Genomic DNA, 18734 nt, shown 5'->3' on the forward strand with positions numbered 1-18734 from the left:
GGTGCCACTTTGTTCAAATTCCCATTTTGTGAAGTCCATATTTACACAGAAAGAGTGGCCATTGGCTTGTTTTATTTTGGCAGATGATTCACTTTTCTAATCTTTTCTAATCTCATACATACAACAGATGAATATTTACTGTATCAGATACTATTCTACAGCTGTACGTTCGCTGTGAATCCTCACAAAACCCAAGACTTAGGGTTTGTGACTTATCCCCTTTGGTAGAGTGGAGGGATGGATGCCAAGAGAGGTTAATTTAACTTAATTTAACTTCATGGGTTCACTCAGCTGATAAGCGGCAGCACTGGGATTGGAACCTGGGCCCTCGGATCCAGAGGCCTGCTGGAGTCTACTACTCTGAGCTCATGTGGACTGAGAACCATTGCCTGCTGCTTCCTATTTAACTTACAAGGCTCCCTTAACCCACTGCCACCTCCAACAGTGATGAGGAGGAGGAGGATTATGTCCCAAGTCATAGGTTAATGACTTCATAGACACTCCTTTGTGGGGGATTAAAAGACAGACTGTGGCCACTTATCAGATGAGAAAACTAGGGCCTCCGTGGTGGCGCAGTAGGTTAAAGCCCAGCACTACGAAGCTAAACACACTGGTTCAGCACGAGTTCCATCGCCAGCCCTGGAGGAGACCACATGGCGCAGAGACCTCACCTGGCCCGCCCGCTGCTCCCCTCAGCAGTGTACTTTGTCAATCTGCCTGTTCTGCTCCCCACTCTGTCTCTGATAATTCCTTTCACTGCCTCTGTGCCTCTGGCCTGTACCCTAGTTCTGTAGGCATAAATAAATACACCTTAAAAAAAATGAGAAAACTGAGCAGGAAGAAGTACAGTGACTCACTCAGGAAGCTGAAGATTCAAGACTAGAGTTCAGGTTTCTTCTTCCCTCTGTCTACCACCAGCACCTCACAACGTACTGGCATAGAGTTCTGTGCTGACAACTGCATATGTGATATACACATATGGGAGGCAGAGCATGTAAATTAATAGCATACTTAAGAATAAGCTGCCCAGTGAAGTCGTTTCCACGTGCTGCTGTTTCACCCAGCCCTGATGTAAGGAAGGGTGTCCGTGTAGGGCACGCGAGTTTGTGTGTGTAATGATAGCAGCCCTCTGGGAACCAGCTCTAGGCAGGCAAACTTTTTACACTGCATAGTTTTCTGGGAACTAGGTCAAAATACAATATTTAGTAGGAAAGAGAATTGGTTGTTCGCTATAGAGAACTTCTTCCCGTGGGGTAACCCCCAGTCACCCCTGGAATAGGTATCATTGCTCTGGCCCTCTCATTACACAGGTATTGGCTTGGGCACCTGCCCTAAGGGCCATCATAGTTTAGTACTTTGCAAGATGGTGATGATAACATATTCTCAAAGCATTAAGCAAACCTGTGGAGCCCAGTTCTCACCAGACTTAAGTTGATTTCTAAGAAAGGAACAGAAGGTCTATAGTGCGTCCTTAGAGATGAAGATCAACTCCCCAAAAAGCAGCTTCACATGACAGAAACTTTACACTTGAACTTTTAAAGAAGTAGAACAAAAGCAGTCTGTGGAAATGACTTGAATGTGACATTCCGGACACAGCACGCTTCTTGCCTTTGGAGAGGAATTCCACAGGCTGGCCTGACTTGGAGTTCTTCCAAGGGGAATGTGGTTGTCAAGGTTCCAAACATTTGTTATCGAGAGGCAGTCCCATCTCAGAGAGGAGGAGCCAGACAGACCCCACAGCACCCCGAGGGCGAGGGCGCAGGTCCTGGGTGGTGCCTGTGTAATCTGGTCAGGTCCGAGAGTATCTGTGATGGCTTCTGACATTTCCCTCTGATTTTCAGATGGATGCTCTATTTTTTCCACAATCTACTTTCCTAAAAATGGTAGTCTTTGTTGTTGTTTTGTAGTTTAGATAGCTATAGACACTGGTTTTAGTTTAGAATCTAGTTGTAGTCTTTCACTCTTAATTTCATTTACTCCTTCATTGTCTCTTATTTTTTGAAAAATAACTTCAATCAGGGCCTTCCCTGGTGGCACAACAGGTTAGAGTACAGCACTGTGGAGCTGACCCACATGGAACAGCAGCCCTCTCCTGTCTCACCCGTTGCTCCACGCAGCAGTGTATTTCTGTCGAGCTGCCTGTTCTACTCCCCACTCTGTCTCTGGTGAATCTTCTCACCCTGCTACACCTCTGGCCTGTACCCCAGATCTTGTATGCATAAATAAATAAATCTTAAAAGAGAAAAAAATAACTTTAATCACTGGTGCAAGGAATACAAATTTTAAAGTTTCCCCTGGAGTTTGGGGAATCTGAGCAGTATTTGTTACAGAGCAGGGAAAGGGGCACCTCAGAACTCCCAAACCTGCCTGCTCTAAATAGATTCTGCCATCCACCACATTAAGACAGGGTATAGGAGATTTTTAATGGAAAGGAGCTTTAATAAAGTATTTAGTACAGCTAGTATTGTTAGTGTGCAATACAGAAAAGACAATATAGTTTCTAAATCAGACACCAGAGTTACCCATCCCCTTGTAGGTAAAAGTCCACTCAAACAGGAGTGGCCCAAAGCAAGACCTGAAAGCCCACCATGAGTCTAACACCCTCCAGCAGGGACCCATAGAAGAGGATCAGAAATGGCCAGACAAGTCTGGGAGAAAAAGAGCAAAGTCAAAATCTAGATAAAAGCTGCCATAGTAAACTCCCCACGGGTCTCTCCCCGACATCTGTTTCAACCTGACCAGGGCCAAAAGGCAAGCCAGCTTCTTCACGTGTCTCAGCGCTATGGGCCTCCTCCACGTCTCCTCTAGCCTCCATCCTGCTGCCTCCCTTCCCCAGTCTCCTCTCCAACTTCTTCTCCCTACTCAGCTCCACCCTCCCCTGGGTGGAGCAGGGAACCTGGAACCTCTCCCCTTTTCCTGGGGCCCACCCTGTTAGATTTCCAGCACTCCTGTCATTTGAGCCAGGCCTGATGACCAGCCTTAAGTTTCTACAATGTCTCAGCAACAATGAGACTCATGGTTATGCATCTGGACTTCCATTCCATTTGCTACCTCTGTTTATACTTAAATGAGACTTCATTTGGAGTCTTAACTATTTCATAGTCACCTAGTCTTACTGGGAATTTTTTGAAAAACAAACCTAATGTAAATACAGAGTGTCATCCCCACCAGCTATGTTAGTTTCAGAGATAAAGGAAAATCTGGTCAAGAATCACTCTTAACTCACCAGCAAAATTTTTGTTTGTTACCTGAGAAAGTAACTGTACTTTTTTTTTATGGTATATTTATCCATACCACATTCCCTGAAGTTCATCTCATTGATCTTCAACCTCAAGATTTGTGAAGGCTCCAGGGACATGAAACCATTGTTCCTTATGGGCAGCTGCCATGCCATGCTGGCCCAGACAGTCCAGAAAACTGCTTGGCTCCTGGTCCTAGCAACGCCCTGCACCATGGGCAGCGGGGAGAGAGGCTTGAGTGAGAAAAGTTCATATGTACGTTGAACCAGTATTCACCTTTGATCTGTAAAAGCAGTAATTTTGTTAGGACCCCATCTCAGTGGCCACTGTGGACATTATAAAGTCTAGATGTGACGTTAAAGTCCCGCTGGGCGATGGAAGGTCAGATCGGCCATTTACGGTATGACCAGAAGATGGTAATTGTCAGCATATGTGGAAAGAGGTGGTTTGAAACACTCCGTCTGCGTTGTGTAGAGGTGTAGTTGAAGCTAATGGCAAAGCTGGAAGTCCTCAGGCTGTAGAAGCACCCAGAAGCCTGCCGTCCCCCAAGGAGAGGAAGGAGAGGGAACAACAGCAACAGCTCCAGCCCGCCTTTGCCTCCTGGTCGCTGCTAGCCCTCCCCCGAGGGGGAGAGAGAGCAGGTGGCACCAGGAGCCCCCGGTGGGAGTTCCAGGGACATGGCACCACTCTGCGGTTTTAGGGTGCTGCCTCTGTGTGAGCTCCACCCAGGGGGAGTGCAAGTGCGTGTGGGAAAGTGTAGCAGCAGCGTGGTGCACAGGCTGCCCTGGGGTCAGCACCTGGCTCTCTCACTTACCTGCCATGTGGCTTGGCAAGTTGTGGGGCTGAGCCCTCGCTCTGGCCCTTTGTGAAATGGCAGCACACAACCTCCCCCTCCCCCGCCCCTGCCCCCAGAGGCTGTGCCAGGATTCAGGAGTTCATGTGTGCTAAGATGCCCCACACCGCAGCTGGCCACTCCACGTTCTGGTGACAGTGCCCTACATTGTTTGGAAATGAAAAGCAGCAGTAAGGCACTGCCTGATTCTTCTAAAATGGAATGTTAGTGTTTGGGGGCAATCTGAGCCCCTGCTCCTCTCACCTCTCTTATTATGCAGAAGGATGCCCCCCAGGTTTCCAGAGACCTGGACATCTGCACCACCCTTTCCCCCACACTGTCTTCTACCCCTGAGCCTGCCTTGCTTAAGGGGTAACATGGAATGGGGGTCCCGTATAGAGCTTGGTGCCCTTCTCCCCTCCTTTTTTCAGAAATAAAAGGTAACAGGTCAGCCCGAGCTGAGGAGACACTTCCTGAAAGCTGAGTGAGGCTCCCAGGCTTCACCACATCCCCGCCCTGCACGTGGCTTGTAGAAGCCAGTGCTGTGTGTCCCGCCCTCCCGCGAGGAGCAGGAAATGCATCTTGGGGCGGCAGAGCCATCCCAAACCCCATGGCAGATGCAGGTGCGTGGCGAAGACCTGATGCAAGACTGACTTCCATACACCCAATAAAGAAAACCTTGCTCTTCACCCTCCTCTCTTGCAGCATAAAAATGAAGCCTAGCAGCCTTGTATTAGGGCATTTTTTTCTGATTGCTGTGTAACTTTTTAAATACGTGTGGTTCTAACTCTAGAGCATGAGCTATGCCTCCACCTGGGGGTCAGGGTGCTGACTGCTCTGTTCCTCACTGCACCCCAACATGCCTTCTGTTGGGGAGTACAGCCCAGCTTCGCACATACAGCCCTATTCACCCTATTTTGGAGTGGCCCTGGAGAATTCCCCACACTCCCTCCTCCTCTTTCTCCCCCTCTTCTCCCTTCCATTCCCCTCCTCCTCCACTGCATGGTAACATAGCCACATCTTGTCTGTGCCTCACACACCGCACAGAGGGAGTGAACCCAGTTCCGGCATGTTGGATCTTTCTGTTAGCGTCACACTAGACTCCAGGAGTTCGGTGTTTTGGAATAATTGCTATGGAGTGTAACTTCGTGATTTCTGAGGAAAGGTCAGCCTTCCAGGGGAATACGCTATGTAAAAGAGTTTCACATTTGTATAGTTTTTTTAGTATTGCCAAATGTCTCAAGCCATCTGGTTAAAAGGCTGGGATCGTGATGAGACAGAATCACTACCGACATGACCACAGACGGGCTCAGCACTCTGTCCCAGCCCCAAGTCTAGAGAACCCAAGTCTAGAGAATGGAAGGTGTGATGTTCCCTCTTGCACTCACATGGAGTGCCTTGTGGCCCTCGTGTGTTCTCACAGACTACTCTTTTAAGTGTTGGCTGGTGTGGGGAGTGTTTCTTTGAAGGTGGAGGGGAAGAGAAAATGAGGGAGTTCTTTTATATTAACTTGACCATCTACTTTTAATATTATGAGGTACTGAAATTTGGGGGTTGAGTCTACTCACCTGATATCAGAAATCTCAGTCGTGGTCAGTGGCATGACCTAGAGATGTCATCACTACTTGATACTCCCAGCTTTGCCAGCTACAAAATGACCTTGCTGTCTGTTCCTACATCTCCCCAGGCTGACTTGAGAATTTAGGGGTACATGAGAAACTTGTCCAAAGCACCTTCAAAGAAAGTCACTCTGAATTGTTGAAATTGCGCCTCTTGCTCGAGGCTGCCCACTCCTGCCCCCAGGGCCACGCTGTCCACGTGTGACTGTGAAGGGCAGGCCTTCCCATCCTGCATTCCAACATTCTTGCTTTCTGAGTGTCCTTCCAGCTCCACTGAGTGGAAGAAGTGAGTTTTCCCCAAGCATTCTGAAGCTCTCTGCCCACATAGATACAGAAGTTGGCCTTTTACAAGACAGGAAAAGGAAAGCCATTATTTTTTCTGCTTTAAGACATACACAGTGCCTAGCAGAGATCCACCCTCAGCTCTTATCCTAGGTGGAAGTAACAGTGTCTCCCTCTGCTACTCTAGGGTTACACAGTGTTACAGATAAAGCAGGCCATCATTGGCCCCTGAACCAAATATTGGGAGGCGGTGGGGGGTGGATTCTTCCAAATGCACTTAACAAAGTACTAGCAGAATCTTGAGGGGTGGAGTGGTGTCAAATGAGAAGGCATCATACAAGTGATAGACAAGGAAGGAGGCTTGGAAAAACTCAGCCCTGCTCCCTTGCATGCTCTTAGGGCACCCTTAGGACACTGAAGCGCCAGGAAGATTTGTGGCACTGCCCACGAGTGCTTGCCCCAACCTGGGCCTGAGGCCATAGTGGGCCCCAGGTTAGATGCTGAGTCCCCAGGGCATCCATGGAATGAGGTCCTAGTACTTCCACTGTCATACTGGGGATTAGGCAGGAGCTGGACACTCCAGCCCTGTGGGGCACTCACCTTGGAAAAGGCATAAGACACCCTGGGAGGAGAAGCCCAGGCTGCTTGGCCCAGGAATCACATGGAGGAGGGGCAGGTAAGGTTGTTGGGCTTTGGAGTCAGGCCAGCCTGGGTTAAGGCCCAGCTTTGAGTGACACCGAATAAGTAATTTAACCTCTCTCAGGCTAACATTCCTTAAGGGTTTACTTTGAGGAACTAATGGGATGGTGTTTGTGAAATACCTAAGGTAGGGTAAGTAGCTGGCGGCAGGTAACAGCAGGTGCCGGCCATCATCCCCAGACAGCATCAGATGGCCCCAGCACCAGGGGAGGGGCTGTCGGTCTCACCCGAGCTCCCATGTTACAGACGCGTCGCAGCAGTCACGGTGCTCCTTGGAGCACCCCTCGGGTGTACTGCTTCTGATTCTCCTTTGATCGATTCCTCCAGGTTCATGTGCTCCCAGCTGCCCAACCAGGTCCTGAAGAGTATCAGCATCATCGACAGCCCCGGCATCCTGTCTGGAGAGAAGCAGCGTATCAGCCGAGGTCAGTTCCCACCCTGCCTCATCCACACGGCCCAGGCTCTTTCTGATGGTAGCAGAGGGCCTCTGTCCCTGTCTGGTTCTCTCCTTCCTCCTGGACCTACCCCATGTCCCCGAGCAGCCCTGGGTCCCGAGCTTAAGGAGCTCTGAGAAACAATCCGAGGTCAGAACCAGTCTGCTGTTTCCACTGGGAATCTTCTGTAGCCTTGGCCATAACCTTCCCACTCTTTTAAATACTGTCATCTTCTACTTGTATCCACCTCAGATCAACCTTCAGAGGTCAGGAGGGGACATATCACCTGCCACCTGTGCACTTGGGGACACATGATAAAAAGTAAAGTGGCAAGCTGGCCAGCCGGGGATAGAAGCCTCCCACTGCTCTTCTTCCCTGTATATTGCTCACCCGGCAGCCTCTGCTTCTAGCCAACAAGCCTTTGTTGGTATCGACTTGGTACCGGACACTGAACTGTACTCTGGGGATGCAGAAAAACAGGTGCAGTTTCTGCATCGGAGGAACTATTAGAATGTTCTGGTCAGGAAAAGAGGCACTAATCAAATGACAGAGAAATAACAAAAAATGGGAGTTGGGATACTTGCCCTGACACTCAGGCCTCAGGGTATGGGAGTTGTTGGGGAGCCAGCCTGTCACTGAGGGACTTGGGAAAGGCTCCTCAGAGGAAGTGATTGAACCAGAATCAGGTTGAGTAGGAGTTACCTGAGCTCGGGTGAGGAAAGAGGGGCTGTAAGCATTCCAAGGAGATCTACAGAGAATAGAATGTTTGTAAAGAAGAGAGACATCTGGATGTCTTCAACCTTTGGAAAACAAAGCTGAGGCTGTAACTGTTTCCAGAACCCCTTTGTGGTTAAACGGATGTGCCTGCTGTCTCACCCTCCTTCCTGGAGAAAGGGGCCATTGGTGCAGATCAGAGGACATAGCTCCCTTAGAGAGGGGACATTCCTGACCAGAAGGGCATTAGGATGGAATCCTGTGTCGACAGAGAAGGTTGAGTGAGGGGAGTTCGGAGGCTTTGCTAGGAAAAAGACAGTGGAACTGTGCATTGTTGTCTGTTCTCCTTGATAACCCCTCACAACCCCTTGAAAAGCAAGTAATAAGTAAGTCATCGAGCAGTGACCTGACTGCCATCATGGGCTTGGGCTGTGGCCAGGCAGTGCCCTCCCCCAGCACTCCTGAGGTCCCGTTACTCAGGCCAGGGGGACATGAGCATGAACTCCAGAGCAGGAAGCCTGTGACAGGGATGAAGATGTGACCTCCTTTCTCGGAATTTCAGAGATTCAGACTGGGCATCCTCTGGGGACCCATGGGTGCTTGGGTCTGCCTTGACGTATTTTCCTCCCCATTGAATCAGGGACTCAGTAGGCCATTAGGCAGCCTCCCAGGCTTCCATGAATGTTGCAGTTCTAGAAAAGGGCAGATGAATACTATTCTTCTCTCATAATTATCTTTGTTGGTTTTATTTTCCACTATAAAATTAATGTCTGTTATAAAGGATTCGCACAATCAATAAGGTATAAAAATCTGTCACAAATAACATTTACCAGTGGTTTTCTCTACTCTCAAAAAGTCTACTTAGGCTTTGTCTTCTTCAGGTACAAGCATATCATTTTTAACAGGAATGGTATGAGAGAGCACACATTTTCTACAACTTGACTTTTCATGACAGTCGACCACAGGCGTCACACCATCCCTTTTAACACTGCTTGGGTTCTATCAAAGGGACATAACCTAGTTTAAGTAACTTGTGGCTACTATGAGTCTTTGTAATTACTCACTCTACAAATAGTGCTACAGATGGGGCCATCTTTGTGCCTTAGTGCCAGTAGACTTTTTTTTTTTAAGTCAGTATGGAGCCATTAATTTGGTCCCATAAAAGTTGGTCTGCAGATAAAATGTTTTGTTACAAAACGGAAAATGAAGCAAACCCAGTTCCTCAGCATTTTCTGGCTACTCCTCTTTCTCTACTTCTGCATGTGACCAAAGTGTGCTAAATGTTTGTGGTTGATAACAAGTCTTTCTTTTTCCTTCAGAATCTTAAGACTTTGAGATTTAACTTCAACCTTACTCACGTCTTTTGCTTGGGAGGCCTTTGGCCAATTCTAGTCATCATTGCTCAGCGTTTCTCCTTTGCTTTGTAATTATAAGTTTCTTTCAAACTGCAGCTCTTTTGCAGCAGGATACCTTGGCATGAGTTTTCAAGGTGCTTTGAAGATCAGTTCCTTTTAACACTTTATAATAATCTGACTCACATCCTGGTCTGACTTAGCATGGCATATATTATTCACATCCTATGCACAGAAATAGCACATAGGGTCCCAACTAGTAGGCCGGGCCCCACCACCCTGACAGACAGAGCAGCTGCAGGGGAAGGACAGAGAACCAAGGCCATGGGTCCCGATCTTGGGTGCCATCCAGTCTTTGGGGCACAGCTAGTGGTTGGAGTCACTGAGCAGAGACTTTCAGCACATCACCACCTAAGAATGTGCAGTATTTTAAAGCTACTTCGGCTTAAACAACTCCATTACCAAACATGCTCATATCTACGTCATTCCTCCATTGTGGGAATCACATCATCTTCTTCACCAGTCATTTATATCTGTCAATATTGGATGATGTCATGGCAACAGATTGTGATACACATAGACACACACACACACACACACACACACACAACACTGGAAATGTCTGCCTTTGACTTTGTTAGTGGGGCTTTGCCTTCTTTAAAGGTGTCTTGTGAAAGAGGAAAGGAGGCAGCTGGCATCCCTTCTCGTGCCTGATGCTGTTGATGTAGATTAGCCCTCCGCAGGCACGGTCTCATCAATCAGGCCCCTCTTAAATGCTTAGTTTCGCACAAGTGTGTGTCCACCATAGCAGCCTGAGCGAGCTGCCCTATACTGAGAGTTGCTGTCTTCTGCACCGTGCTAGTCCTTCAGGGCTTCTTCTCCAGTGAAACCTGCACATGATCACATGCACACTGATGCTTAGCCCCGGCCACAAAACCACCTTTGCCTTCATTTCCTCAGGATAGCAGAGCCTTCCAGGCATTGGGAGAATTGTTGCCCAGTTGCTGGTCAGCTGGGTGATGGAGCTTTACATCTGGGGAAGGGATAGAGTAGAAACTGCTGACAAGATGCCACTTCTAGAGAGCAGACTTCGAAGGTGAGTGCCTCAGGCAGTCGCCGGTGGCCCAGTCCACCCTCAGCCTGAAGGACTGGACAACCCTGTCTGAGAGCATTCAGGAGAGAGGTGTAGCTGCAGGAGTGAGTGGTGAGTGTGTGGTGACTGCTGCTGAGCACCCAGGAAGGCCCATTGTGCCACACCCAGCGTTCCCCTCCTCAGCATTGGCCAAGGCAGATGGCAGACTGCTTTGCTGGGGGTGGAAAGGAAGGAGGAGGAGGTGAGCTAGAGGACTGGTCTCATATTTCCATGGGCAGCTCTCAGCACCTAGGGCTCAGCTGTTTCAGAGCTCTGAGGACCGGCTGACCTAGGGAGGGCGTGTCTCCAGGAAGGACTCCTTCTCCTCTGGCTTCATGGTGAATGCAGAAATGGGGCCTCAGAGCTGAAGTCCAGTTCTGCGCCTTACCTCCTCTGTAGCCCCATTCTTCCTGGTTGGTTCTGCTCTCTCCTAACATCATAATCCTGGTTCCTTTTTACAGAAGGGACCAGTGTGGTTCTAAGGAGGACATGGGCATTTTGTAGACATTGGTCCTCTAGGCCAGAATGAGCTGGTGAGAAAAACACTGACACTGGACATTTCTACATGATAGTTCCCATTTTGTAGTGTTAGGTTTGAGGTAAACCCACTTCTTAATTTATAAGTGATCATTACCAGTTAGAATGTGTTTTAATATAGCCTTTTCATCTGTGGAATCTGAACACTGACTCTTGCCATCAGGCCACTGAACCCCTTGCCCCCCAACTCTGTATTCCAGAGTATAACAATAATGCATAGTCAGCATTTGGGGAAGCAATGTTTTCTAAATCTGTTTGGAAGTACTATAAAGAAAATCCACTAGGATAATTGATTTTGGAGCAATTTTTAGTATACTACTTAGTATAGAAACTGTTACCCTTCAAATGTTCCTTAGTTTAATTTCTTAGCAGAAAACCTCTAGGAACAAAATTATTAAATTGTAGCTTTCTTGCCAGCCATGAAGAATTCATGGAGTAGGGACAGCATGTTCTGATATATTTACTATATATATTGTAATCAGTACTACCTAACAGCTACCTAAATGTCCCACAAACTTTTCTTGATTATCTTCAAGTTAAGAGATTAAGATTTTCAAAATCATTTCATGAAGTACATGGGTCAGATCTGACTTGGGTCACTCTTGAGAACTTTCCTCTCCCTGGTAAAGAAAGACATCCAGATTTTTCGCCTCCATGAGGAAAAGAGATTGCATTTATCTGCACATCCTTATTTGGCATCTGAACTGTTTGCTTCCTTAAAAAATTGTTTATTTCATGCTGAACCTGAGCCTCACCGAGGGTTTATTTTTGGATTTGGCAGGGCCATGACTGCATTTCCGGTTACATGGTATAAACTTCTGGGTTCTGGGTGTATAATGTCCCTGTCTGACAAGGAGAACATTTTGAAAAATTCTAATGTTGTAACTGTTATACTTATCCATCCACCTAGCACACAAGCATTTGAAAGGTTTTGTCTTCGTAAGTAATTATTCCTCTGGTTTCACAAAAGTATGAGGTTTTGTGTAACTTTTGGCAGGCTTGACTTCAATAATAAAAGTAGTAGCAATTTTCTTTTGTAAAATTTTTAGTAACTCTAGAAGAAAAGGAAAAAAAAAATCTTGATCTGAATCTCCCAGTACTGTACCTAGTCTCCCAGGACCAACATCTGTCAAATGGAAATGTGAGTGTGACTTCTGCTAATGACAAGCTCTTCTCTATATATAAGCTTTTGTATTATAAGTCAGTGAATAGAATTGAGAAGAGAGTGAAAAATAAAGGGACAGAAAACGCCCTGTCAATGAAAGCAATAAACAGTGGTTATATGTGAAACAGAAAGGTCCTAAGTGCACTTCAAATAGCATAAAGACTGTGTTGTAAAATAATTGCTCGGTGTTCTAACATTTACATACAGACCTTAGGTCCTCCTGATGTTGACAAGTTCTCAAGAATAAAAATGGTATATGAAGACTGATAGGTAGATAGAAATAGTCTGTTCCACATAGCTCAGGCCCCCAGACATGATACAATGAAAGAATTGGCAGTTCTGGGAAAAAGGGCCTGGGAATTTAACCTGTCATCATTAAAGGTGCAGAAAAAATAGAGGAGGCGTACACAGATCCTAATTAGGGAAGTACAGGCACATTGACTTGACAAGTTTTTTGAACTTTAAAGACAAAAGACCGGATTTTGAAGGCTGCCTAAGAAAAGGGAGAGAACTTTAGAGATGTCCAGATAAGACTGACTTCCCCTCCCTGGCTTTGGGAAGGAGAAGGACTGGAGAGGAAAACACACATGTACACAAAGGAATGAGTCTTTTCCCCCAAAAGAACAGGAAGGCTTGGAGCAAGGCTGTAGCCAGCCTCTACATCAGTGAAGACCATTCTAACACACACCAGAGGCCCAGGGCCCAGGGGAGAAAGTGGCAGCAGCCCCAGGCCCCAGGCCAGGCCTGTAGGTGTGAGCCCTGAGCTGCAGGAGGCTTCCGAGGGGGCCTGCTAATGCCTGGAAACAAGGACGTTTAGGCTTTTAGTATTGCATATTTTTATATATACTTTAAATATATACACAGGTAAGCCAGTGAGTCGATGAGAAGGGGTAAATATATGCGTACATATGTACGTATATGGAGAGAAAGGAATATTGATAATAGAAGGAAATAATAAGCATGAAGGGGAGTGAGGCTGTGCTGTTGTCATCCCTTCATTCTGCTCGTTGCCCAACCCCAGACACATTGCTGCCCTGCCCCAGCTTTCCAGAAGCACCATGCCCTGCAGTCATCGGTCACTGGGCCCTTACCCTACGTGCTATTGCCATCCCTGGCTCCCCATCCTGTTGTTGGTTCAGAGTTTCTTGATTTATTCTGTTTGGGTTTGGCCTTGCAACAGTCTACGTTCACTTAGTGATTTTCCCTGTCTGCTGTGACTACTCCAGGGTTGGAGGCATCTGCAGGCTTCCTCAATACACCCTTGTGCCTCCACCCTTGGATCCAAAAGCCCAGCAGCCAGGGCCCAAACAGTGCCTCAAGGCACGCCAGGAGAGTCTGTGCAGCCTGGGAAGGGTCAGGTTCTGTTGATGTATTGAGCGCCTCTGTGCCAGGTATCAGCTGGGAACTGGAGTGTGAAGATGCACAAGGTACTGCCTGTGCTGGGGAACTGCTACAGCCAGCCAGTTATTGAAACACTAAATCGTTCCAGAAGAAAGAAGCCACCTAAACAGATTACTATTAGTCATCAAGCACTAGGCCAAAAAAATGACATGGTTATTGGCGTTGACAGAATTTACTTCCTAATAGGTAATTCAGACCAAAAAGCAGGTAAACAAATGATTCAATCATAGCAAATAGCAACAAGTAGTACAAAGGAAAGAGTTAAGACAGAGTTTAATGAGGAGGAGGGGTGGGACAGCCACACCCTCGGCAGATGGAGAGGCCTGTAGCTGCAGACTCAACACGCTGACCTTGACCAGTATAGCAGTTCAATAAATGTCAGCTGGTATTACTTAACACCACTTCATGGTATTATTGCTGAAGGCCAAAGAGTTTTCAAAGACTGAGTGCAATCTTCTGTTTATATTGGGTTTGTGCCTCTTAAAACGTATTATATCTCACAGAAAAGAGAAATATGAGTTATTTGAAATATGGGATTTGTTGTTTAGGAAGTAGGGGAAAGAACGCTCTAGATCATCCTGTTTAAAAGTATTTGATGGGCATTTTTTTTGGTTTTTTTTTTGGAAGATCTATTTGTGCATAGGGAACTGGGGTACAAGCCAGAGGTGTAGGTGGTAAGAGGATTCACGATAGGCAGAACAGGGAGCAGAACAGGCAGATCTACTGGAATACACTGCTGAGGGGAGCAGTGAGACAGGAGAGGTCTGCTGTGCCATGTGGGTCACCTCCCTGGCCGGGGATCGAGCTCACACTGAAGCGACTGCGACAAGCTTCATGGTGCTGCGCTTTAACCTTCCGTGCCACCAGGGAGACCGTCAATGAGGAGATAATTAAAAAAAAAATAAAGAGTATATTGTATGTATAAAAGAGAGAGAAAGAGATCTTTTGGGCAACCAAAAGCCAAGCACTGTCCGGAGGCCAGAATTTAAAATGAGACAGAGGTTCTGGTCAGAATGCTCACATTCATTTGGAGTGGATGGACCTTCAGGCAAGCCACTCTGTCCCTGTGTCTCACACGAGTTCTCATCAAGAAGTATAGCAGGTGGGTCTCCTAAGAGAAGGGACTCCCCTTCTCTTGAGGTCACAAGGAAAGATCCCTCTCGCCTGCATGCTTTTTCATGCTCTCTGATTCAGTGGTTTTTAGTATACTTACAAAGTCTGACACTATCACCACAGTCAATTTTAGAACATTTTTGTCACCTCATTAGTAATCACTTTCCATTTTCCCTCTCACCCCACCCAGACCCTGAACAACCATGAACCTACTTTCTGTCTCTATGAACTTGCCTTTCTGGATATTTCATATAAATGGATTCATCCAGTATGTGGCCTTCAGAGTCCATGTTCTTTGAGTTAACCCCTTCGAGAGGCTCACTCATGTTGTGGTAGCTATTGCACTGTCCTTCGGTGGGTCAGGAGGACTACCTCTTATGGCTAACCCACACTTCCTGTTACCAGTTGATGGACACTTGGGTTGTTTCCACCTTTTTTGACTCTTGATTAACACTGCTATGAACATGCATGTACAAATTTTTTTGGATAAATACTTATGAATGAATTTCTGAGCTATTGGCAACTCAATATTTAACATTTTGAAGAACTGCCAGACTGTTTTCCAAGTGACTGCACCATTTTACATTCCCGCCAGCAGTTTCTCAACACTTGTTATAATACAAGTAATATGTTTTGACCAGAGCTGTAGCTGTGAAGTAGCATTTTGTTGTGCTTGTGGTTTTGATTTGCATTTCTCTGGTGGCTAATGTGAACATCATTTCACATGTGCTGCACATCTTCTTCAGAGAAATACTATAAGATTCTTTTCCCATTTATGTTGTGCTTTTGGCGTATATCTACACACCTGTCCTCATGAAACCCAAACTCATGAAAATTTTATTTTTTCTTAGAGTATCATAGTTTAAAGATATTATATTTAGGTTGTGAGCCATTTTAAATATCTTTTTTGGATATGGTGTGAAGTAGGGGGTCCAGCTTGGTACTTGTACATGTAGCTACACAGTTGTCCCAGCACCATTTGTTGAAAAGAAAAAAATTCGCCCATTGCATTATCTTGGCACCCTTGTTAGAAATCAGTTAGCTGAAAGAGCCTCCCTAGTGGACTAGGGATTAAGTCTCAGTGTGATCACTGCTGCAGCCTGAGTTCGATCCCCGCCCCACCCTGGAGGTGATCCACAGGGTGCAGCAGACCTCTCCTGACCTGCCCGCTGCTCCCCTCAGCAGTGTATTTCAATCTTTCCACCTATTCCGTTCCCTGCTCCATCTCTGAATTCTCTCACCACCACCACCACCCCCCACACACACCTCTGGCCTACACCCCAGTTCTTGTATGTGTAAATGAATAAATAATTATTAAAAAAAAATCAATTAGCTTTATATGTGAAAGTTTATTTTCAGATTCTCATTTCTCCTAGTTGAGATGTATGTCTGTTTTTATGTAGTGGCTCTTCCTGAGCAAAGCTTCCAGATGAATGGGTAACTTCACCAGCTGGTGGGGTCATGGCCTTTTAAGATGGAGCAAGGATAAAGTGAGATGGTGTGATGCTTTTATCACAGTCACTGTGTGGTATATAGTCAAAGGAACAATAACCAGGGTCACCCTTACAATCGTCATGCTCTAGGTGACAGGCTGTATGTGTGTGAGCTGTGGGCTTTTTGGAGAAATGCACGTGTGTGAGACTAGAACATTGTCAGGTACTGGGCGGGATACTGAAGAGTATGCTGTGGGTGATGACAGGGTAGAGAATTCAATGTAAATCCCCAAGCTCAGGCCCTGAAGCTGTTTTTATATTTAGAGCTTGAGTTCAATGACTTGTCTCTGAGCTTTTTGAATTTGGCAACAAGAGCAACATGTCCATCCCTAGGGGCTGGGCCAACCCCTGATGATTTGCTGGCAGAGGCTGTTTTCTGACAAGGGCTGAAGCCAGTCGAGGGTGGGTTGTGAGGTCCTGGACATCACTCGCTTCTTAGGCCTCCAGCAGGAAATCCTGCTTTCTTTTTGTTTGGGGGAAGTTTGCTGACAAACATATTCATGGCCCCTTTTCCGCCAATGCCACGGGAAATTCCACACCACAAGTGTTACTGCTTCTGCCCCTAATGTGAGCGCGTCATCACCATGATTCAGAGTGGCAACGCCGAGGCCTGACAGCTATTTTTAGCTTTTGTTAATATTTTAAATGCATCCTTGCTCATGAGGAATGACTGCTTCTCTAAACTTTAAATCTACCTAGACTTTTAAATGAAAAACAATTTTTTTTCTTTTGGCTAGGGAGAAGGGTACTTCTCTTACTTCCCATATAAAGAAACTCATGATTATAAAACATTTCACAGGATGCTGTTATTAATAAGAAAAAGATTTGCTCTTTACTCTGAAGTAATAATAACGACAGCCAATACTAATGCAGTATATTGTGAGGTGCTTTCTATATATTAATTCATTTGCTCTTCACAAAAGCTCTTTGAGGTAGAAACCATTATCCCATTGTAAAGGAGAAAAGACTGTGATTCACCCGTAGTCCTAGAGCAAGTGTGTTAGGTCCTCTCAAAGAAGCCTTGTCTTCACACCACTGTGAGCCACACCTCTCAGGTTTTATGCCCTGCTGTGATCTCCTCCCCTTGCATCTGTGATGGGCTTCTGATCTTTTGGCAAGTGGAATTCAGCAGAACTGCTGCTCCGTGACTTCCCAGATCTAAGTTATGAGAAGCCCCTACCTGGATCTCTGGGGACATTAGTTCTGCAGGAAGCCATCTGCTGCCTTAAAAGCCCAACTACCCTGAGACCACCATACTATCAGGGGAACCCCTGATAGTTCTAAGGAGAGGCCCGGAGTCTCAGGCAGCCTCCAGCTGTCCTGCACTCCCACTGAGAAGCCAGTGAAGAAGCCATGGGGGCCCACCAGCCCAGTGAGCCTTTGGAGGCCTCCAGCCCCAGCTGCCACCTGACTGTCACCTCATGACAGAGCTCAAATGAGAAGCACTCAGCTGAGCCCATTCACCCCTCAGACCAGAGAAAATAAGTTGTTGTTTAAGCCACTAATTCTCAGGTGACTGACCACCAATGCAGCGAGGTAAGTGGCTAAGCAGGAGTCACACCAGACGCCTGTGCAGAGCAGGTACTGTTACCAGAGAGAGGAAGTGAACTAGGACAGCACTCCTCCCCTCCTCCCCCTTCTCTCTCTCTCTCTCTCTCACACATACACACACGCTCACACTCATTCACACACACTGAAAAAGGCAGCACTAGGGAAGGATTTCAAGTGGGGCAAGGTTTCCATGTCATCAACAGTTTTCCTCTATAAAGACCAAATCTCCTGGACTTTTCCCTGCAGCAGTTTTTGATGGTCATCCTTGGCAAGACAGTACACATTGCCCTCCATTCTTATGCAAAGGACAGTGGGAAGGAGGAGGTCTTCTCACATTGACTATGCCACACACCACACTCTGCTGGTGGCCTCCTGCTTTCTTTTCCTAAGCACCTGTTATATGCCAGGTACTGGGAGCTGTCATTTTAACAGCAGAGAGCTGGACCCTGCCCGTGCCTTCCTGAAGCATCGGAGTACCTGATAGAGGAGGGAAGTGGCTGTACCAAAATACAGAACGGGTGCAGGTTGCAACAAAGACTCAAAAGAAACAGCTGCTGAGTCCCCAATATGGGGTGTCCCTAGTTTAGATGGGACACAAAGGGTCTCTCTGGCCTTTAGACTCAGAATGAAGGACTAGCCTGGCAGAGGGTTAGAGAAGGGCATTGCAGACAGAAGGATCTGCACTGGTGAAGGCCGGGCAGGCGGTAAGACCTGCTGGGTTCTGGACAGGTTGGTTGCTGGTGAGTAGCCAGGGAGTGGGCAATGAGGTGGGAGGTGGGAGCCGTTGGCCTTAGGAAAGCGTGTAGGTTTTTGTTCTGCAAGGAACAGGAAGCTATTGAAGAATTATCTTTTTTAGCCTTCTCTTGATTACCCAGACTTATCACTATGACATCCGGGTGTTCTCATACAAGCTGCTCAGTGACGGAACCACCGTGGCTCTGCTGCCCCATTCTCAGGGTTCGTAGTGGGTTGGTTTTCTTCTCTCTAGATGCCAGACTGCATTCTCAGGTCGCCCTTTGCTCCCTCCCTGCCTGGGAGTCTATGAGGCTGTGATTCTCAGTTCTGTGGGAACTTTGTGCTGCTTGCTGGTCTCAAGCACAGACAACTCAGGGGACCTGAGCTGGGACCCATGAAGTTGTCTACCAAGGGTGCCGAGACATTTTTCCACATC

The 18734-nt window shown here is 46.9% G+C and overlaps 1 protein-coding gene across 1 annotated transcript in view; it reads left to right on the plus strand.

Moving 5' to 3' along the window:
* EHD4 (EH-domain containing 4) overlaps nucleotides 1–18734 on the plus strand; it is a 71368-nt gene that overhangs the window by 18165 nt on the left and 34469 nt on the right. Inside the window, exon 3 of the mRNA XM_004687884.2 lies at nucleotides 6999–7096. Coding sequence (XP_004687941.1) covers nucleotides 6999–7096 — 98 coding nt within the window. The remainder of the gene's footprint in view (nucleotides 1–6998; nucleotides 7097–18734) is intronic.

Source organism: Condylura cristata, unplaced genomic scaffold (assembly GCF_000260355.1).
Source record: "Condylura cristata isolate star-nosed mole 26May11 unplaced genomic scaffold, ConCri1.0 scaffold00023, whole genome shotgun sequence".
Taxonomy (NCBI): domain Eukaryota; kingdom Metazoa; phylum Chordata; class Mammalia; order Eulipotyphla; family Talpidae; genus Condylura; species Condylura cristata.